Source organism: Erinaceus europaeus, chromosome 14, assembly GCF_950295315.1.
Source record: "Erinaceus europaeus chromosome 14, mEriEur2.1, whole genome shotgun sequence".
NCBI lineage: Eukaryota > Metazoa > Chordata > Mammalia > Eulipotyphla > Erinaceidae > Erinaceus > Erinaceus europaeus.
In genome coordinates this window covers 87,299,123-87,322,573 of record NC_080175.1, presented here as the reverse complement: position 1 = coordinate 87,322,573, position 23,451 = coordinate 87,299,123, and the positions used below count along the sequence as shown (strand labels likewise).

General features: G+C 36.7%; 1 protein-coding gene across 4 annotated transcripts in view; it reads left to right on the top strand.

Moving 5' to 3' along the window:
• The window catches only part of CADM2 (cell adhesion molecule 2), a 1,068,981-nt gene that overhangs the window by 853,733 nt on the left and 191,797 nt on the right, over positions 1–23,451 (top strand). For all 4 annotated transcript variants that reach the window (XM_007531179.3, XM_060172115.1, XM_060172116.1 and 1 more), the window contains one exon: positions 6,490–6,639. In XM_007531179.3, the coding sequence (XP_007531241.1) occupies positions 6,490–6,639 (150 nt within the window). The remainder of the gene's footprint in view (positions 1–6,489; positions 6,640–23,451) is intronic.

Genomic DNA, 23,451 nt, shown 5'->3' with positions numbered 1-23,451 from the left:
TAAGTCTGGCTCTTTTTTTTTTTTTTTGAGAAAATTTTGCATATTTTTACAAAGAAAAAATAATGAAGGCTCTTGGTTCCTATTAAATAGCCCACAAAAATTGATGATTTACCCTGAGAAAAAGTCACTGACTGTCACTCCCTTCTCTCAGTTGTGCAAAGTCCCAACCTCGGCCTGCCTGTCTAGATATATTACAGGTGATTACTGCTCTGAGTGAGGAAGCACTGCACTCATATGCACACCGTGCTCTGATCCACTGTTGTGGCCCACACTTAATCTTGCAGCGTAGGAGCAAACCACCACATTTCCTCATCATCCATTCAAGGTAGAGCAAGGCCTGGGTGATGCTGTTTGGGAATCAGAACTATCTTTGGCAGCAGTGTTCAGCATGCTTCTGCCTGCTGGCTCTTTTTCAACAGCGCTTCTGGTTTCAAATACCACCCCACTGTTTTGCTTGTATTACTCCATACTAAAGGCACATTACAACCTTTCACCAAGGTCAGTGCAACCATATTCTAGTTAGCTTCTTTATCTCCTGTATGATGGTCTTTGGTGGTCATACATTGAGGGCACAGGTAACACGTGTAAAAGGAGAGCAATCCTTATATAACTGAGGTTAACAGGTATCATGCGTCAGTTCACTTGATTTTGAACTTGGTAATTCTTAGTCTAGGCAAGAAAAAGTTCGAGCCATTTCTTCCCTAAGTGTATGACAGATAGAAATGTAGAAGGAATGGTAACTATTGCACTATCTATAGAAGAGTCAGAAGAACTATCTTTTCAGTCGTCCTGGAAGAAGCTTTCACAGCAATAAATTTGCATTTTTCCTCTTTTAAAATATTTTGTTTATTTATTATTGGACAGAAGCAGAGAGAGAAATTGAGAGGGAAGAGGGAATAGTGAGAGATAGAGACAGAGATACCTGCAGCCCTGCTTCATCACTGGTGAAGCTTTCCCCCTGCAGGTAAGGACCAGGGGCTTGAACCTGTGTCTTTGCACACTGTAATGTGTGTGCTGGGCCAGTTTTATCAATTTTTAAATATATATATATATATATATATATATATATATATAGTTGTTAAAATTATCCTAAATGTTTTAAATCATTGATGCTAGTTAGGAAGAAGTAAACTTAACTCAGAAATATAAGAAAAGCTGGAAGTCGGGTGGTGGCACAGCGGGTTAAGCACACCTGGCGCAAAGTGCAAGGACCGGCATAAGGGTCTGGGTTCAAGCCCCAGGTTCCCCACCTGCAGGGGAGTCACTTCACAGGCAATGAAGCAGGCCTGCAGGTGTCTATCTTTCTCTTCCTCCTCTCTCCACTTCTCTCTGTCCTATCCAACAACAACAACATCAATAACCACAACAATGTTAAACAAGGGCAATAAAAGGGAAAATAAATACATAAATAAATAAATATTTACTGTTTAAAAAAAGAAAAAAGCAAAGCTGGCAATTTAAAAATCAATGTCCAAAGAATAAAGGAAAGAGGAAGTTGTTTCAAGGGTTTTTGTTTTGGATTGATGGATAGAAGGTGAAAACTATTTTTGAAAAAATGATTTCAGAAAGAAGGGTGAAAGCATTGAGGAAAACATGCAAAATAATAAGCTAACGAGTCCCTGCATGGTACAAGTGGGGAAGCAGTGCTGCAAGTGTCTCTCTGTCTCTCTCCCTCTCTGTCACTCCCTTCCCTCTCAAATTCTGTCTGTCTCTATCCAATAAATAAATAAAGATGAGAGAGAAAGAGGGGGGGGACAAAAGGAGATAATGAACTTTAAATAATTATGATGTTTTTGGCTTTCAAGAAGAAAATAACTATAAACAGCATACTACGTAGAAGACATCTACAATGATTTCTTAAAATCTATTTGATAGAAACAGGGAAATTCAACTGAACGGGGAAATAGATAAGGATAGAGGAGAGATGCCTACAACACTATTTCACAGCTTTGAAGCTTTCCTTTTCAGGAACCAGGGACTTGAATTGGGGTCCTTGGCTCACTGTAGCATGGGCACTTTACACTTTACTAGGTACACAGGTATGTCACCACCTGGTCCATGATGATTCTTGCTTTTCCTTTTTTTTTTTTTTTTTTTGGTAACATACTTGAGAATTAACAACTGACTGGGGGAGGGTGCAGTGGTGGGGCAGAGAGACTTGTGAAACTACACCCGCTATGGCTAATTTCAAGCTACCTTTATATGTCACTGAGTTGAGTGGGAAGAATTATAATCTGGTGATTCCTTTTTTAAAAAAAAAATGGCTTGGCCATTCTCTATCCCTCTGGGAGCATGGACCCAGGGTCATTGTGGGTTGCAGAAAGTGGAAGGTCTGGCTTCTATAATTGCTTCCCCGCTTCTTCTTCTAGCGTTTGCCCTTCTTCCGTAGCCAGTCAACAGTGTCAGGTTGAGCTGAACGTGGGCGTTGACTGGTGAGTCCATACTCCCAGTCTGTCTGTCTCTTTCCCTAGTAGGGTGGGTCTCTGGGGAAGCGGAGCTCCAGGACATATTGGTGGGGTCTTCAGTCCAGGGAAGCTGGCCGGCATCCTGATGACATCTGGAACCTGGTGACTGAAAAGAGAGTTAACATACAAAGCCAAACAAATTGTTGAGCAATCATGGACCCAAAGCTTGGAATAGTGGAGAGGAAGTGTTAGGGGGGTACTCACTGCAAACTCTAGTGTACTTCTGCTTTCAGGTATATATTTTGCAGTAGTTTACGGATACGTGTGAACATAAGCTCTCTCTCACAGAAACTGGTGTATATCTAGGTTTTGGGACTTTGTTAGAAAGTGAACCACCTGAGATGAAATTAGAGTATACTATGAAAGGAAAAGTCTCACCTGAGTAATGAAGTTGAAGGGTTGTCATTCCACACGTGTAGTCTCTGGACACAGTCTGAGCTGAAGCATGTTGAGGTGGCAATCCTTGTGTTGGTTAGGTTGTGATCGGCAGATGCAATATTATTTGATATGGATTGGGAGAGGCATACGGGAAAGTGGGCTGGGGGTGGGATATGGAGATTGGGTGGTGGGAATTGTGTGAAATTGTACCCCTCCTACCCTATGGTTTTGTTAATTAATACTTTGTTAAATAAAAAGAAAAATGGCTTGGATAGTCAAAAACGCGATTTTATTAGGTTCCTGGAAGTGATGTTAGCGGCTTGATCTTTTAGTCTTAGGGCCAATAAATAAAAAACCATATTACACTGAGATCAGTGAAAATGCACAAGTCCTAACTGCAGCCGTGCTGAGTGAGTGAGCTTCTGTCATCGGTCCTTCTCTAGCAGTTTCTCAAGGTCTTGCCCTCCAAGAGAGGAGCTTCCCAAGAACGCAGAATTCAAGAGAAATCCCCTTCTGCAAATTGCCTTCCAGATCTCATGCTGTTATGTCACTAAACACAAATGCTAAACTGATGCCTGCTAATTATGCCCACATAGGCCCACCTTCCTCATAGCTTATTGGCTTTAACAGGCATAATACATCACGTGATCCAACAGATTCCCACGTAAACATGGCTAATCAGAAATAGAGGATGGTGGCTAAGATTAATTATAGCAAGGCTTATTTTAAAATAAAGTTTCAATGATAGAATCAATTTGTAGGTGGGAAACAGGGTTTACCTTGTTTTCAGTGTGTGTGATGTATCCTTTCTGCTAAACACCTTTCACATTTTGCTCCCTACAAGACATGAAGCAGGTTCCTAAAAGTATATATATTTGTTTGATAAGTATATTGACAGAGAATTCTTAATTTCATAACATCATTTTATCAACCGGGGAATTAGCTATTTCCTTAAAAGGACTCTCTGGCGTTGAATTAAATGATGTCCTTGAGCTACGAGGAGTCGGAAGAGGAAAGTAGTAGCAGCTAACCTAATGCTCTCTCCAAGTTATACCCAGGCATGAAAAGTAATTTGAAGCTTTGGAAGGAAGTTTGACACTCTACTATACTGGCTTTCGAATTGATTTTAGAAACCACATGCCCCGAAGGGTATTTAAGATTAGTAGATTCTCCACATGAGCTTGCTCTCTATTGGGAAAAACTAAATTATTTGACTGCAGGGATTTTAGACGTCAGGTCCTAGGGAACTGAAGTTGTAATAATTTAAAGTCAGATTCTACCTGGAGAAAATATGGGCAGAAATTGTCCTAATCTTCTACCTAAAAAAAAAAAAAAAATTAAAGTGTAATCACTCTAGTATGTATAAAATATTTGTCATACATAAGACCCTAAAAATTAGTTTCTTCTTACTATGACTCAATAGGGAAAAACTAAATTATCAAAAGTAAGTTTTGGGTACAGTATGCAGTGGTGATTAATACTGAAATTTTTTCATATTTAATTTTAATATTCTGAGTGCAAAGAAGCATTTAGTTTTATAGTTAAAATGGTTCTTCAATTATTTTCCACAGTTGTATAATTGAGTCACTTCTTAAACAAATAGTGATAAAGTTACAATGACCTAACAGCCTTTGTGGAAAAAATGATAAAATTTTGAACTTTCACAACAAACCTGAAATGGTTCATTGACTTTGTTTCACCAGGGAAAAATCACTTAACCTCCCAGTGTCAGTTTACCCATCTGTGAAATGAGAAGGATAATATTTTCTTAGGAGGATGTTTTGAAAATTATTTTGCAAATGTAGTGGATGAAATTGTTGCAAGCATCACTGCTCTTTTTTCCACTTGTTTAAATAATCACAGAGTATTATTTATGTACCAGTTGATAGTCAAATTGTCGTCTGGGTTGAACTATGTATATTTATTAGCTGTTGTGTGCTTGTGTGCTTTATATTACTTAAAAAAAAAAAAACCCTCTCCTCAAATACTCAATTTATTCATTGCATCACTACCAGGAAACACAAGCCAAGTATCTTAAAATAATTCTGAGCTTCTTATTTGTAAGATTCTAATTTGAGATCTCTGGTAATTATTTCTTCTTTCTATTGTAGCTTATATTTTGTCTGATGTGGCTTTTCGCCTCACCTCACTTCAGAAGATTGATAGTTCTCCATGTTTCCCTGCTAGAGGTCACCTCTGAGCTGAAGGCAAAACACACCCCACTTTGGCTCCTGTTGACTTTCAAGTCAACTATCAAAGAATTTACTTCAAACATCTCCTAACCTCAATTTAAAAACTCCACCCTAAAGATTACAGAGAGATATCCTGGGGAGTTGCCATAGTGACTCTAAGAGGTTGGCATTGGGGAGACAAAGCTACTGATATCAGATTTTTATACTTGATAGGCTTAATTATATAACATGGTCATGAACCTCTGTGCTTGTGTCATTTCATTCTGGAAAGAAATGTTCTCCTTCAGGCTCTTCTGTCTCTCATGGTGCCAATCAACAGGCTTCTTGGTAATAAGATTCTGTATGCCAATAACTCCAGCATAACCTCAAGTGGTCCTTGTAGTAATGACAGAATCATTACAAAACTATTGAAGAAAAAGAAAATATAGTGCATGGGTACGATTAAGTCATCATAATGTTCTTGCATTTGCAAATTATTCTTGACTTAATGAACTACCTTGCTCATATAATAGTATTTTTAACCAGGCTATAGAAAGTGATTTTTTTTTTGCCCACATTCATAGTTGTTACCAGACATGGCAGAACTCATCTCCAGATTATCTTGCTAAAGTGAGGTTAGTGAATACTGTTTCCTAGTGTATGAGTTTTGTTTTAACTATTTAACTTTTGGAAGTGTTCTTATTAAGTAAAGTTTACTTGATTAGATTCTAGTGATATTCAAATTGACAAGACTGATTTAAAAATGATTTTTTGATTACAAAAGAAATATATATTGTTGGAGAAAAATTGGGAAACTATAGATAGAAACAGAATATTGTCTCTGTATCCCAAGTTAATCAGTTAAAGAATTTAATAGATATTCTACAAAATGGACATTTTTGAAATAGACTGATTTTATTTTCTCCAACATATTTTGTATTATTATAAAAGAGTTACATCTACAAAACTCCACGGTGAAAACAGGTTCTTTTTGTTTTAATCAGAAATTGAACCTAAACTTGAATTATAATTTTCAGTTGCCACAGATTTTACAGAATTATAAAAGTTACCAGTAAAGTATTTTGTGTTTTCCCTCTGTTGCCCTAGAAAGTTCAGTCCATCTGAAATATTTCTTCAATGATGAGCAAGTTCAGCATATTCTAATGAAAGCAAGTCCAAGGGAAATGAATGAGAATCATGTCACTATTTGAAAATAAGTCTTCATCTGTGCCCAAAAGGAAGAGGGTTTTTTGGAACATATAAGGGAATATAAAGAAGCACTAATAATATGTCTAAACTGTTGTTCTCTGATTAATATTTTTCTTTATTTTATTTTTTTTCCTTTTTGTACTACAAAGTCTATTTGTTCAGTCTAATGTCCTTTTGGAGTACATAAGTTAAGTTCAGTGTAGCTCTTGGGAGTTAATCATTTTATAGCTTTCATTTAATCCACATTTTCTTTAATCCCCTTTCAGGCAGCCAAGGGCAGTTCCCACTAACTCAGAACGTAACGGTTGTTGAAGGCGGAACTGCAATTTTGACCTGCAGAGTTGATCAAAATGATAACACCTCCCTCCAGTGGTCAAATCCAGCTCAACAGACTCTGTACTTTGATGACAAGAAAGGTGAATATATTTTCTTTTTAAGTGTTTTAATCATATTCTAAAATACCTTAATTATAATGAATTTATTTTCCTGAGATGATTCAAATTATTTCTTTTGATTATCAAACTGCTGCTTGTATTTAAACATTTTAAATATTAAATACTTTACTTTGCAAGTCATAAACACAAAAAAAACCTATGTCAACTTTTAAATAAAATAAACAGTTCTAATTCTATCTCAAAAATAGTTTCATACTGCCTAACAAGCATATATCTTCCAGATACCACACTCTTTCTCTTTTGGTCATTGCCTTTTATGTCACATATTCTCCTCATCCTTATTAACAAAATGGCATTTTCTCAGTACTCATTTAAAATATTAAGAAGATGGTGCATTACTTTGGAGTATTTTGTAATTTTATTCTCTTCAATTTGAGTTTGAAAGTGAACACTGTAGAAATGATTTCTATAATGTATTTAGCTAACTCCTTTATTTACTTGAGTTGAGTTGGACTTCAACTTAGTTGCTGAGCTTTCTGACTGGATGGTGAATTTTTCAAAGAAGTAAGTAAATTCATTTAACACAATTCAAGCAAGCAGTTGAAAAATTACACTAAATAGTCTTCACTCATTGTAATAAATATTGGGGGCAAACTGAATTCATAAACTATGACAAGTGGAGCGATTGTTTGAGAAACTTAAATCATATAGGATATAAATATCTGTAACTTAGCACAATCTTAATAGTTGGATTGCTAATGAATTTGTGAACATCACAGTAAGATGATGTATAGTCAACTCCATTTAAATAGATGAATTAAAGTCATATTAATTCAAATTATGTGCCCAGGCTACCTAAAGTACTAATTTACTCTTTACAACTAATGCTTTCTTTCTTCGATGAACAATGGATTTGAAGTGGAATCTAAACTTTAACCTTCAATATGTTAAACAAGGATCAATTATAATTTTAAGTAATTGATCTGACAAATGTTTTTGAGGGCACTTGCACACTAGGCACTAGAGTTAGAGAACAGAAAGATAAAGCCCCTGATCAGCCTTATAGAATGTTATATTCTAGGTGGGAAGACAGATAATATAAAAACCTATTAATAAAGCACTTCTTAGAGTACGTTGTTAATGACCAGTATATTCTATCTGTCTATCATCTATCTATCTACCTATCTAGCTGTCTGTCTGTCTGTCTGTCTATCTATGGTAAAAGGGTGATGAATAGATTCTGAAAGAAAGATCTGAACAAATAGCTTTAAGTGATTATGAGTCTGGTGAAACTGGGATCTCCAGGGCAGACCAGTCCACAGGAAACTGTACTGAGTCAATACCGCAGCTCAGGTCAGCAGGCAGTTTGGAGGTAAATCTACACTTTGGAGATGGGGACCTCAGTGCTTTTTCCTTAGACTTTCAAATGATTGAATGAGGCCAATTCACACTAAGCAGAGTCATCTGTTTCTCTCTGTCTACTGATTTAAATGTAACACCATCTAAAAAATACCTTCCCAGAACATCCATACTGGTGTTTGACCAACGATCTACATGTTGTGGCCTGATGGACTAAAATACACACACACACACACACACTCCCTGTTTATTTTTTTATTAGAGTGTTAGATGTATGATCATTCATGTTTAATAAGGACTTCTAGACATCTTTTTGTACCATAAGGATATTTATAGAGTGTAAAATGCATTTAAAAACATATGTTTGTTATAGATGTATAGATAAAATTATAATTCTTATTAGCATTGTATATTATGTAATGATGCTGATTGAAAGATTTTTTTTTTTTTTACTCTTATTGTAGACAATGTCAGGCATTAAAATGAGACTTAAGTTTGAGAAATGACTAAGGAAGATCCAGTGTGATATTTTAAGCCTTTTGAAAGTAGACTTATCATTTTTACTTTTAATACTCATTGGCTATAGTTACTTGTAATACTTATTAAATGTTAAAACACCAACTATAAGGAAATATCTCATTACTTATGGTACAAAGAAATAGAAAGTATGCTTGGGATAAACAGACTTTCAAAGATATTTATGGAAATACTAACTACATAATTAGATTGTTTAATTTATCAGTTTGATATGGTTAACTAATGGTTAATATATTAAGTTAGAAATATTATATTTTTATACCTCTATATTAAAAAATCCTTTTTAGCATTATTAATGAAGGTGTAGGATGCTATCAATGAGAAGTTTATCCCAAGCAACAACTATGAATTTGTAAAACATTAGAAAAAATTTTTTGTTCACTCATCCTGCAGGAATATAATAATGATCCCCACTATGTAACAACTTATCGTGCTGCTTTTAAGAACATCTTTGAGAGTAATGTTTACAGTGACATCTACAATTGTGAGGTCAAATCCTCAGGCACAAAAGTAAAATCTATACGAAATGTCTTTGCCTCCTTTTTCAGTGATTTGACAAGTTATACTCTACAGAATGTCTAAAAGTAGGATTGATTCAGGGTATTTCTAGCTAATCCAAGTTTTCTCTAGAAAATAGAGAACAAAAAAATTTTAAAAAGGAAATAACATAGAAAAAAACTGTAATGTGTCATTTGCAAAGATCTGAAATAAAATAGCCCTTCCTAAGGAATAATTATGGTGAGGAAAACACACCAAAGTCCATCATGTCGTATTTAGAATATATAGCAATATATCCCTACATCTCCTGTAAGTTAAAAAATACATGCTGTTGAGTCACAGGATAAAGTTCCTCAATCCTTTTTTTTCCCCCTGATATTAAACTAGTATACAACACAACAGCAGACTGGTTAACACAAGAAGATCAATTTAAAGCCTATGTATGAGAAATTAGCATGACAATAAATTTCAAAGCAAAATAGGGTGGACCTGGGATTTATCATATGTTAAGGGAAGTAGGGCTTCAATAAGAGATTTTATGTAACAGGTTGGGGGACTGCTTTCTTTTTCCTCTTAAAGTGAGAAGATGTCTGTTTCTCAGATAGAGAGGACATGTTCACTGATCAACATGCTCTTGGATGATACTCTCCAAACTTCATTCTTCCAAGTTATAAAAACAGAGAGAGAGAAATTGTTGTTTCTTTGAATAGAGAAGGAGAAACTGACTCAGAACAAAACCTTTGTCTTAGTTTTAAAGGTCTTCATCCTTTTTAACTTAAAACAACCCACATTCTTAAGTAATGATAACCACTATTTTTCTCCAGGTTAACAGGGCTTCAATTGACATCTATTTTCCTATAGAAAGTAACAGGGAAATAAGCCTACTGAAAGCATATTGGGGAAAAAAAAAGCCTACTTGACCTTTTTCACAAGACTGATCCCATAATATGAACTGTTGTGATATACACATATTTTAGGTGTGTGTGTGTATTTACAAATATAGCAGTTTTCTGCTTTTGATATTAGAGCTTTGTTTGGGGTTCTTACTGTCAGCTGCAAGAGAATAACAGAAATATTTGATTAAAGAAAAATCTTTCATGAATGGCAGCATAGTATGCTTATTCACTTAAAAGTCATGTAGTTCTGTAGGTCACTACTGCTGTTAAAGATTTCATCCATAACTGATCTGATTTTTCTCCAGCATTCTGTGGTCAGTTTTTCTAGAGAGTTTTCCAAACAGAATCCATCATGGGTAGGCAGTATCACCATATTTTAATTGTGTCCCCAAGGATTATAAAGTGCAGCTGAGGTTAAGATGTTTGGTGATAAGCAAATCACTTTTCAAAGCTAAACTTTCAAAAATCTAAACTTAGATGTTTGTAGTAATTTAGGTCATTGAGAAGGAAGGACACTTTCCTGCAGGGGCCAAGCTTTACAGTGGTGAAGCAGTGCTGCAGGTTTCTCTTTGTCTCTCTCCCTCTCAATTTCTGGCCATCTCTATCTAATAAGTAAATAAAGATAACTAAAAAAAACAAAAAAATATGGAAGGATGGATGAAGAAAACCCAGATAGAAAGGAAGAGAATTAGCTGCTTAGAAAAACAGAATGAAGGCTTTTCTTTGGCATTGCTCCTATTCCTAAGGTTAAAAAGACATTTTAAGTAGCCTTTAATGCTATCTGTTAAGGTTCAAGAAAGAACTGAGGATCATGGCTTATTGATCCAGATAGAGTTGGAAAAGTCTCTCTTGTTTACTTGGCATTATTGTGTAAGTGACAGTATTGTGAGCATGAAGTTAATGATCAGAATCAAGTTGAATCCTTCTCCTAGAAGTCAATGTCAGGAAAGTTTAATGTGAATGTTAAGAGAAGTCTTGACAAGGAAAATGGCTCTGGGATAAATGGTTTTGGGTAAAACAGAATTATTATAAAATTTCTCAGTTGGATAAAATTAAGAGTTGGGAAGAATGTTCAGATTTTAGTTATCATCAGCATACTAAATAGGATCAGCAATCTCCCTTATTTAACAAGTAGAGGAATTAAAAATGAAGTTACCAAAGGTATTCGCCTGTAGAACCTGACGCTGTTGACTGGCTACGGAAGAAGGGCAAACGCTAGAAGAAGAAGAAATGAGTTAATGACTGGTAACAAAGGATGTGAATTCAGGTGGAGCCTCTGTGTTAGTTTTGACCAGAATACCCCTAATAATAAAGATACCTGAGCACCAGGTCATTTTAAATATAACCCAAGTGACATCTGCCATTGATCTGAGGAGCTGTCTTATAGTTAATCCTTTCAAATTATTAAAGAATACAGACGGTAAAGAAAAGGCTATATTTTGGTCATCACTGTCCAAAAATCCTCCCATTATACCAGTAACATTTTGTATGTGCACAAAACAATTCTCAACAGACACATATGGATTTTTAAATATAAGTGAGCCAAAATTAAATAAAATTCAACTTCTCTGTCATAGTAGCTACATTTCAAGTAACCAACAGTTATATGCAGCTAATGGACACTATTATGTAAAGTTTATACTGGATGCTAATTCATTCCTTAAATGCTTTACCACATCCTGTAGCTGTCTAGTCATAGTACAATATGCATTTTTCAGCTGTGAAGACACTAAGTACTCGTGAAGCCTGGGCTGAATATTAAAGAAGTGAAAATTCTGTGTTTAAATTGCATGGAATTAGTGGGAAGACTGTAGCATAAATGGTAGAAAGCTAGCTAAAGGGGGAGAGTTCATTAGAGATCTGAGTTTTGAGGGCAGGTCATGACTTACCTGGTTGAGCACATATGTTATTATGTTCAAGAACCCTGGTTCAAGCCCCTGGTCTCTACCTGCAGAGGGTAAGCTTCACAAATAGTGAATCAGTGCTCCAGGTGTGTCTTTATATCTCTGCCTAGCTTCCCTTTCCCTCTTGATTTCTCTCTGTCTCTAACAAATAAAATAAGTGTTTAAATAATAAAATCAATCTGAATCTAAATCTGCCTTGATGGCAACTATCAAAGTAACTAACCATATATCCTACTGACTCAGATATTGAAGTGGTTGGATCATAATTGCATTTTAAACCATATCCTTGTCTACTTTGTGTGCACTGGAAAAATAATTCATTAATTTACAAAGCAGATACCTCGTTATACTTGTAATTTATTTAATTGTGATTCATCTATGATGTCTTTTTCTTTAATACTTAAGACCCTGCAAATCTAAAAGGAAAATGAAAATAAAAGAGGAGAATGTGCAAGTTCTTTTGAGTCAGAGGAACCAAGAAGAGATAAAGACACCATTTGGTTGTTAAGTTCTTCTTCTTTTACAAGTTGTCCAAATCTGTCACATCCACATCTGTTATAAAGAGCAGGAAAGCATTTGAAATAGAGTGGATATACAGAAACAAAGAGGAAGAAGTAGAGGTCACTGAAACACCACATGAACACTGTGATATTTGGCGACAGAAATAGAGAAAATCACTTAGGTCATTGTGGCTGTTTCTCTGCAGGTGTGGGGAAAAACAATTGAAGCAACACAATCTGATCACTTAATACTAAGGAAAGAACAGGTCAATCCCCACCTATTATTTATTAAAAAAAAAAAAAAAACTTTCAGCAAACTTCTCCAGTAGTAGTACATAGGATTGGAATTCAACTTAAACATCTCTGTGTGTTTGAATTAGTTTTCATATAAGAATGTAAAACAATGACTTCTTTGTAATATTTATCTTTAGAGATTAGTTTAAAATTTCTTTTCAGTGCTCCCTCTCAAATTTTCTGAAGTTAATTTCAGTCCTGGAAGACAGAAAACAAAACATTATTAAGGTTCCAGTCAAATGTTACTAGCATTAATTATTCAATTATCCTGCCAGTGATTTTTACATTAATTCTAGAGACAATGGGTGAGTAATAGCATGAATAATGTGTCCAAGAACAAGAAGTGATAAAGAAAAGAAAAATGATATGAACCTAAAATAAAGCTACAAGTTCTTCTGGCTCCATGCCAACCAATGTTACCTGACCATTTCTCTCCCTAATCATTCAATCAGTTTGACAGATACTCAGCTATCAAAGACTAACTCAGTGAAACAAAAATTGGAGTATCAAATATCACCTTTCTCTTTAACTTCATCAGAAATCCCAGAAACCATATATAATACTATATAATACTGTATAACACACACACACTTTCTCTCTCTCTATATATATATATATATTACAATAAAGATACAGAATTAATGACAATGACTATATGTATGATCACTCAATTTCAAAAATAATTTTTGTTGTTTTAACTTTTCTTACTGGATTTATAGCAACTCTCTGGAGTAGATATTCTTATCGATAGATGAAGAAAGTTAGATTTTCAGGATTGTATAACTTGAGTAGTAGATGGCAAAACAAAAATGAAGTCTGAGTTTTCTTATGACAAACCCTAATTTATTTTATTCCAAGTGATTTTGATAAGGACTTCATCTCATTATTGCTTTAACTATCTTTGCTTTTTCTATTTTACTGTGGAAATTATCACTTCTTTTCAGATTTTCTCTCTAAAGTTAACTTTCAATGACAAAGTTCATATATATATATATATATATATATACATATGTATATATATATATATATATGAATACAAATTCAATGTCAACACACCATGATAGTTTCATAAGTATGAGCAAATCTCCTAGCAAATATATGAATAGTAAATGAGTATAAAGCAGACTTACACTTGGAAATAAATGATACACTTGATTCATTGAGAGGTGTATACATTATTCACAGATACACAAGTATAATCAATAGCCAAAATGATGCTGTACCAAGGAGCTCACAACAGTAAAAATCAGTGCAACCTTGGAATTGAAATGGGAAGAAGCTAATGCAATGGTTACAGAAGATTTCTGGTGAGAAGTTGTGACTGGTGCTAGGGTGAGCATGGCTAGAACAGAAGGAAGGGAAGACACAGTGTATCTTCCCCCCTACCTTCTGGTGTTTCACCATTGGCTTCAGAGGGTTAACGTCAAATGGAAGATGGCAGCACATGAGTAAATGATCCTGGGAATTTTTGCTTATAAGCAAAGAGTAAGAAAGATCATCGATCTAAAAGTATAAGCTGAAAGCAATTTGCACAACTTACTATGCCAAAACGATTTCTAGTTCTCCTTTTCAGGTTTTCATAGAAATGTTCGTATCACTTTATGTTCACAAGTGAACTAATAGTAGGTCTTCTTTCAGGGAAAAGTAAGTCACAGATGTGAAGCACTTTCCTCACATTTGTAAGCATATAAATGTGATAGTCCTCAGTTTTGATATTTATGTTTAATTGTACGCTCATAGTTTTCTTAGATTTAGTTTCACTTCATGTGCTAATAGTAATGATTGTTGAATAGTCTCATTAAGTCTGTGCAAACATTTCTGAAGTGGGAGTCGGGCGGTAGCACAACGAGTTAAGCGCACTTGGCGCGAAGTGCAAGGACCAGCTTAAGGATTCCCGTTCAAGCTTCGGGCTCCCCACCTGCAGGGGGGTCGCTCCACAGACCTTGAAGCAGGTCTGCAGGTGTCTTTTTCTCCCCCTGTGTTCCCCTCCTCTCTCCATTTCTCTCTGTCCTGTCTAACAACAACAACATCAATAATAACTACAACAACAATAAAAAACAAGAGCAACAAAAGAGAAAATAAATTTAAAAAATTTCTGTAGTACATTTTATAGTTACTCTGTTCGTCATGCTAGCATAGTTTGAGCATAGCAATTTCAAGAAATGCATAAGGATAACCATATTCACTATGTTATTAATGGATTCTGTGGTAGGTTAACCTATAGCAGCATCAAGGTTATAGAATCGTTGACATTTAAAACAAAATATTATATGCTGAATGCTCTCAGCAATTTTTAAGTTTTAGATTTTTTTTTTGAGTTTTTCATAGTTAAAAATGTATGTGACTGCAGTCTGCTTTTCAATGTATTTATTTAGTTTTCTCCAATTATTTTGGATATTTCCTGTATATATAAATAGTTTGTTTCAGCCGTATATCTTTTCAGGTAACCCTTTGCCACTTTAATCATAATAATACAATTGAGAAATAGCTTTTTTTAAGTTTAATAGTTTATTATGTTGTTTTCTATTGTGAGAGAGCATTAAAAGTTACAAGTTAGTAAGTACCCTACTTTTCTTAATATAGTGTTTTGTAGTCCCTGCAGGCTTCTGTAACTGGTCCTTAGAAAAAGCCGTAAATAAGCAATTTACAGTTCTGGTGAAATGTAGGAGGAACTGCTATTTTAGTACTGAACTGTAGGTGTTTGAAAGAATTGTCCCCTGGTTTTATACTAATTATATTACAATTAGTGAGTAGATTCAAGGAAGATTGAAAATGCAGAGAGTAAGTAATGAGTGCACGTGTTACAGTGTACAAAGACCCAGGTTTGAGTCCCCTGTCCCCACCTACAGTGGAAAAGCTTTGCAAGCAGTGAAGCATTGCTGCACATGACTCTCTGTCTCTCTTTCTCTGTATCCTCCCCTTTCCTTTCAGTTTCCATCTGATAAAGATAAAAAGTTAAAAAGATAATAAGTAATGAGTGATTCCTCCGCATTCAACAATACTTACTTTTACATTATAAAACAAATTATGATCATTTTGAAAGACTGGTAATAGTATAAATCTGGGGTCGGGCGGTAGCACAGCATGTTAAGCACATGTGGCCCAAAATGCAAGGACCGGTGTAAGCATACGGATTCGAGCTCCCGGCTCCTCACCTGCAGGGGAGTCGCTTCACAGTCAGTGAAGCAGGTCTGCAAGTGTCTATCATTTCTCTCCCCCTCTCTGTCTTCCCCTCCTTTTTCCATTTCTCTCTGTCCTATCCAACAATGAACATCAACAACAACAATAATAACCACAACAAGGCTACAACAAGGACAACAAAAGGGGGGGGGGGACAGTCTCCAGGAGCAGTGTATTCATGGTGCAGGCACCGAGTCCCAGCAATAACCCTGGAGGCAAAAAAAAAAAAAGTATAAATCTATATAGATGTTGTGTTTGGATTTTCAAGGCCCTTTCAAATACGCATACACTGCGTTCACCATGTTTCTTTCAATATTGTTAAATTCATACCATGGGATTAGGCTCTTTCCTAAGCAGTGAATTGTAATAAAAAATATCTTTCAGAAGGCAAGGCAGTGGTGTATTTGGTAGAACACAAATACTACCATGCGAAAGGAGTTGGGTTCAAGTCCCCGGACCTCAGCTTCAGGGGAGAAGCTTCATGAATGCTAAAGCAGTGCTGTAAGTCTCTCTTTCTCTCTCCCTACCTCCCTCTCCCTTCTCAATATATCTCTGCATCTATCCAAAATAGAAAAAGGAAAAACTCTTTCAAGGACTCATAATGATGTTGTCCTATGGGAATGATAGTTGGTTTTTTGACCCTTATTTATTTGTAGGTTCCAATCCTAATTCATGAAATTTAGCAAGCAATATAGATGAAACAGCTGACTGAAACTTATGGACTGGACTTGAGGAGTGGTGGTCCTACCCAGTATGTAATCTTGTAACGATGCTGATGGGTGGTGTAAACCTACAACTGAGGCTGAGACCAGTGGGTTATGAAGAGCTACCTTCTCTGTCCAATTTTGGAGGCTACAACTCTTCTTGACAGGTTGGAAAAATCAGTGCTGCGACATGTAGCCAAAGAGAAAGTAGAACAAGACTCTGACCTTTAAGTTTTAGGCAGTTTCTATCATATTAGCAAGTTGAGGTCTTAAATGGTCCCATTAGATTGAAAGTGGCCGTGTCGAGGTTAAGACCTGGAATAGGTCTTTTAGTTAATGAACCATAGTGGAGAGACCCAGCACTTAAGTGGTGATATTTATTCCCATAGTTCCCTAGGTGCTATGACTGAAGGTGAAACCGCCATGAAGGTTTAAAATTTGGAGTCTTAGTCTTTTGTGAAAATACTTAAATTAGGTAAAAAAAAAAAAAAGTTAAGAGGACAAGGAGAGCACTCCTTACCCCTCCTGAATATAAAGAAGTTGAAGTTTTTAGAAGATTCCATATTTCTATGAACAAATCATTATCAGAAATGTATTAACAATTTGAGACCACTGTTAAAATTCAGTCTGGGTACATGTTTTAAGTCTTAAGTGCTTAGATTGAAGGAACATACACTCAGCCTATGGTCTGTGAATTAAAAGGTTTGAGACATTGAATCCGTTTTTCCCCTCTAGTATTAATTAAATAGTGAGTTATGTACATCAGCACCCTTCTTCCCACCACCAAAGACTGTTTGGGGGTGTCCCCCCCTACCCACCCTCCCACAGTGAAGCTGAACATCTACTCTCACCCTCCACCTAGAGATTTTCACTTTGGTGCCCTGCTCCAAACTCAGATCTTGCTTTGAGTTTCTCTTTCTGTTCTTCTTTCTCAACTTCTCCTTATGAGTGGGATCACCTCAAACTCATCTTTGTCTTTCTGACTTATTTCATGTAACATAATTCCTTCTAGCTCCATCCAAGATGGGTCAAAGAAGGTGGCTTCATTGTTCTTAATAGCTGCACAGTATTTCACTGTGTAAATATACCACAGCTTTCTCAGCCATTCATCTGTTGTTGGACACTTGGTTTGCTTCCAGGTCTTGGCTATTATGAACTATGCACCAATGTGTCTTGAAGCCCCACATCCCCAGAGCCCCACCCACTAGGGAAAGAGAGAGACAGGCTGGGAATATGGATCAGTCTGCCAATGCCCATGTTCAGTGGGGAAGCAATTACAGAAGCCAGACCTTCCACCTTCTGCATCCCATAATGACCCTGGGTCCATATCCCCAGAGGGATAAAGGATAGGAAAGCTATCAGGGGAAGGGATGGGATATGGAGTTCTGGTGGTGGGAATTGTGTGGAGTTGTACCCCAAAAATCATCCTATGATTTTTGTCAGTGTTTCCTTTTAATAAATACATATTTAAAAAAAAAAGAAGTTGAAGCTGTCACACCTGCAGTGCTGCCACCTAGTTTAATGTGATAATTACATAGAATCAGGATGAAGCCAGGTTAGCTGTCCCTACATTCATTTTTTTTTTCCCAGAGAGAGAAAGACGACACAGTAGTGAAGCTTCCTCCAGTTAGCTGGGGGGGTGGGGGGGTGGGGGGGATCTAGGCGTGAGCCTCAGTCATGTGCATGGCAAAGCACTGAGAGAACTAGCTTTCTGGCCCTGATGTTTAGAATCTTATTTGCTTTATATGTAGAGAGATCAAGAGAGCTTCACTTGAGAAAGGAAGACAGACTTCAGAACATCTCTCCAGCATAGGTCTCTGTAGGAATCAAGTCAGAAGCCTTAGTCTGGAGCTCTGCCAATTGAGTTATTCTATGACCAAACTGATTGTTTTTAATTTTATTTATTTAAAAAAGGAGACATTAACAAAACCATAGAATAAGAGGAGTACAGCTCCACATAATTCCCACCACCAGCTCTCCATATCCCATCCCATCCCCTCCCCTGATAGCTTTCCTATTCTTTATCCTTCTGGGAGTATGGACCCAGGGTCCTTATGGGATGCAGAAAGTGGAAGATTTGGCTTCTGTAATTGCTTCCCTACTGAATATGGGCGCTGACTGGTCGATCCATACTCCCAGCCTCCCCCATTCGGTATGTTGGCTCATTACTTAGCAAATGAAAATGTAAATGTCTGGGGCCAGAAAATGGAGCACTTGGGTCCTTGCTCAAGGAGACCATTTTTGAAATCTACAGTTCCTCTGTGGGGGTTGCAGGCGTGCTGAAAAATTAAATAATTTCTGGAGACCAGGCAGTAGTGCAGCAGTTTAAGTGCGCACATGACACAAAGCACAGGGACCAGTGTAGGGATCTTGGTTCGAGTTCCAGGCTCCCCACCTGCAGGAGGGTCACTTCACAAGCAGTGAAGCAGGTCTGCAGGTGTCTATCTTTCTCTCCAGCTCTCTGTTTTTCTCCCTCTCTCTCGATTTCTCTCTGTCCTATACAACAACAACAATAAACAACAAGGGCAATGAAAAGGGGTGGGTGGCCTCCAGGAGCAGTGGATTCGTAGTGCAGGCACCAAGATTATCAATAACCTTGGAGGCCAAAAAAAAAAAAAATTCTAAAAAGGAGTTATAATGAGCAGTAGATTCATCATGCTAGTACTCAGCACAAGTAATAACTCCAATGGAAAAACAAACGTTTATTTCTACCATATTTATATCTTCCTCACTAAATATTTGCTTTGACCTTCTTTGGGACTTTATCATGTTACTATCCTGCATTATAAACACTTTGCATGCTTTCAATGGCCATAGCTCTACTTTTGTTTTCTTCCTTAGCATACCAGTAACAGCATAAATTATTTTAAAATTAGAGGAATTTTTAAGAGCATAGCATTTAAGACATAATTTTATTGTTTGATGATGCTGAATGTTTTAGGGGTACAGTTCCACTTGTGTTACTACATTTTTACCTTCTTCTTACTGCTTTGCACTCAAAGATTTTGTCCCCAAAACTGTTCCAATAAGATATACAGATGGTCAGCAGGCACAGAGAAAAAAAATGTCAATTATCACTTATCAGGGAAATGCAAATCAAAAGTACAGTGAGATATTACTTCACACCTATGAACATGGTCTATGAAAAGACCAAAATCACCCAAGTGTTGGTGAGGGTGTAAAGTAAATTGAATTCTAGTCCACTATTATTGAAAATGTAATATTTTTTCAGCAAATATAAGAAACAGTATGGAAGTTCTTCAACAAATTAAAAATATAACTACAATTTGTTCCAGCAGTTCTACTTCTGAGATAAGTTAGGAGAGCACTATAATAATCAAGTCAAAAGATAAAGCTCATGTGGTCCAGAGAGATAGCAATGAAGGTTATGAAAAGAAGCAACATTTTCTGTGTATTCTGAGTATTTCGATCAGCTGATAGCAAGAATTTGGTATAGAAGCATGAAAGAACTATGCTTAACATCAAGATTTTTTTATTTAAACACCTGAAAAAGTGAGTTATACAATATTGCTGAAGCTAGAGGTGGTGAAGGGATTGGACAGGGTTTGTATTTTGACTTCTTACATCTGACACTATTAAACATACAAGAATGATCATTTAAGGAAGCCAGGTGGCAGTGTAACGGGTTAAGTGCACATGGCGCAAAGCTCAAGGACCGGCATAAGGACCCAGTTCGAGGAGGTTCGCTTCACAGGTAGTAAAGCAAGTCTGCAGATGTTTATCTTTAACTCCCTTTCTCGGTCTCCCCCTCTTCTCTCCATTTCTCTCTGTCCTATCCAACAATAATGACAGCAATAACAACAATGATAATAATAACAACAAGGGCAACAAAAGGGAAAAGGTAGCCTCCAGGAGTACACTGAGCCCCAGCAATATCCCTGGAGGCAATAAATAAATAAATAAATAAATAATAAATAGAATGATAATTTAATATATAATTGTGAGTCTATAGTCCAGGGACTAATTCTAGTTAAAGATCTTAAACATTGGGCATGTGTCACCTAACTGCATGACATTCAGAAAAAGATAAAACAGCTAGAGAAACAGTCATATATGAGGCATGTTCTCTGGAGCCCACCATTAATAGCAATTTAAGAAGGTGAAGAGGAGACTGTGTTTGAGTGATACATATTATTTTCCTTTACGCAGTACCTTCCCATATGTTCTAGCACTTGGCCTGTACCATTAGCAACACGAGTCTGTTAATATTTGCCAGGCAATTATAATTTGTAAGCACCCAGACTCTTTTATTCCCTTTGTCATTCATGTCTGAAAAATAATGCTATTATGGTTCTCAACATACACATTCCTTCACAGTATGTGTGCCTTCTAGCCTATCTGCTTAGAGAGGAGGAGAGACATTTACAGGGAAAGAGAGAGAGGCAGCAAAGCACAATTCCACCATCCATCCATGGAGTTTCCTTGACACTGTTCATGGTGCCCCCATGTAGTGCTGGGAATCAAAATCCAGGTCTAACACACAGTCAAGCAAGCACCCTGCTTGCTGATTCTCAGCCCTGGTCTCTACATATTTTAGATGAGGTTTTAGTCTTCCAAGTTTGCTTTTTCCTGTATTTTTACAAAATAAATGCAACATCACATATAAGAGGACAGAGGAAATGTCATTAGAGATGTGAATTTTATTTTTATAATGAGGTAAAAATAACCAAACGTAGATGTCACTGCCAGTTCTGTCTAGTCTAGGGTTTGGAGTCCTTATCATTACAGTGCTATTTGTAAGGTTCTGTCTTGGTTCAGTTAAAGTCACAAAGCATGTATCCATGTTTCTCCTCCCAATGAGGAGTTGTCATAGTCTGTGAACCACAAGCCTCGGGCCAGTTTAATTTTGTTTTTCCAACCCCAGAGTTTGCGCCGTTGGAAAAAAAAAATTGGTATTAGTTAACACCGCAGACTTATAATGTTCCTTTATGGTGAGTGCATGAGTATAAGGAAATAAATCGTGAAAATAATGGACAGAGAGGTGTTTTTTTTTAAAATGTATTTTTCTTTGAATTATATTTTATATTATTTGAGGTCTAGTTCATAGTGTCTTACCTATGATGCTAGAAATTACAAATAAGCACACTTTTTTTTTGAAAAATGCTCTTTAAAAATATTTTATGTATTTACTAATGAGGAATAAGAGGAGGGAGAGAGAAAGGGGGGAAAAAGACATCACTCTGGTACATGTGCTGCCCAGATTGAACTCAGAACCTCATGCTTGAGAGTCCAATGTTTTATCTGCTGTGCCACTTCCCAGACCACAAGAATATACATATATACGTATTACTCAAAGAGAGCTCATAGTATAGGAGATGTTAAAAGTGACTGAGAAAGGAAGTATGCCTGTCCTGTGTACTAGGATACTGTTTAAGCAATAAGCTCCCAGAGTCGGTGTGTGTGTGTGTGTGTGTGTGTGTGTGTGTGTGTGTGTGTGTGTGTGTGTGATACAAATGTACAATCACATTTGAGGTGTCTGTATTATAGAGGCATCCATTTCAAACAGGGATATTTCAAATACAGCTGTTAAAGGTTAGTCTGCCTGTCCTGAGTTTTCTGTTTTCCAGATCCTGGTTAATATAGACTAGTCAGTTGGGAGAAAATTGTGCTTTTTTTTTTTTTTCTTCTTTTGTCTCTCTTCTCACTCATGATTTAAATTCTTTCTCTTACAAATTGAACACACCAGTAAACATAAAATCAGATGAAAACAGGACTATATGTCAGAGGAGAAGGGAGAGGAGAGAGGCTTCCAATTCTTCAAACTTTTTGAAGTCTCTGGATAGCTACTGCTGCTAGTCATTTTGCAATTATAATAAGAACCCTGAAGACCAGTCTGGTCAAAATAGTGACTTAAAAAAGGGAAGATGCCCATAGGGACTTAACAAGTCTCAGGTGAATGCCTGCAGGCATTTCTAGCCATTAGCATTATGACCAATAGGTTGAAATCTCAATAAAGCAAAGGGTCAAAGTGGTTCTATTATGAAGGAGACATCATAGCCACCCTGGTGACAGGAACTAAGAATGAAAGCTTTGGTTAGGACTAAAGCCCACTCCCACTCAAGATGTAAATCAATTGCAAATTTTGAATTGTTTCTTTTCAAGTTTTTTTTTTTCCCTCCAGGGTTATTGCTGGGGCTCAGTGCCTGCACCACAAGTCCACTCATCCTGGAGGCTATTTTTTCCCTTTTGTTGCCCTCATTGTTTTATCATTGTTGTGGTTATTATTATTGTTGTTATTGATAGGACAGAGAGAAAGGAGAGAGGAGGGAAAGACAGAGAGGAAGAGAGAAAGATAGACACCTGCAGACCTGCTTCACCACTTGTGAAGCGACCCCCATGCAGGTGGGGAGCTGGGGGCTTGAACCTGGATCCTTACGTTGGTCCTTGAACTTTGCTTAATGTGTTTTTAATCCACTGTGCTACCGCCTGACTCCCTGCAAATTCTGAATTGTTTTAAAGCAACTAAAATAATCTCTGAGTGGGAGAAACAAAACCATCCGAGGCAAGAGAAGCTATGCATCTCTGCTATCTTTTTTCGACTCTTGGGCATTTGCTTGCTGAGAGAAATGACAGTCTTCCATAGAGAAGAAGGACAGAATCAAATAAACCTAGCAAAATAGATGAAATACCTTTGCAGTGACAATGTAATCATCCCATTATGTCTGACCAAAGGGAAACAAGATGTTTATGAGATGAATCTTCATGAACAATTCTTGGTCCTGGATTTTCTATGGGTTCCCTGCTGGCTCACTATTAACTGCTGAGACATCTGAGCCTGTTACAATGCTCCTTCACAATCCTATTGTCAGCTGTTTTCTTTAGGGTCAAGTGTGCAAGGCAGAAGCTCCCGTCTATGCGATTTTTGCTGTTGCCTTAACAGAACTTTATATTAAATAGCACAGCATTCTTTATGTTCCCCATGAAAAGATGCGCAGCATCA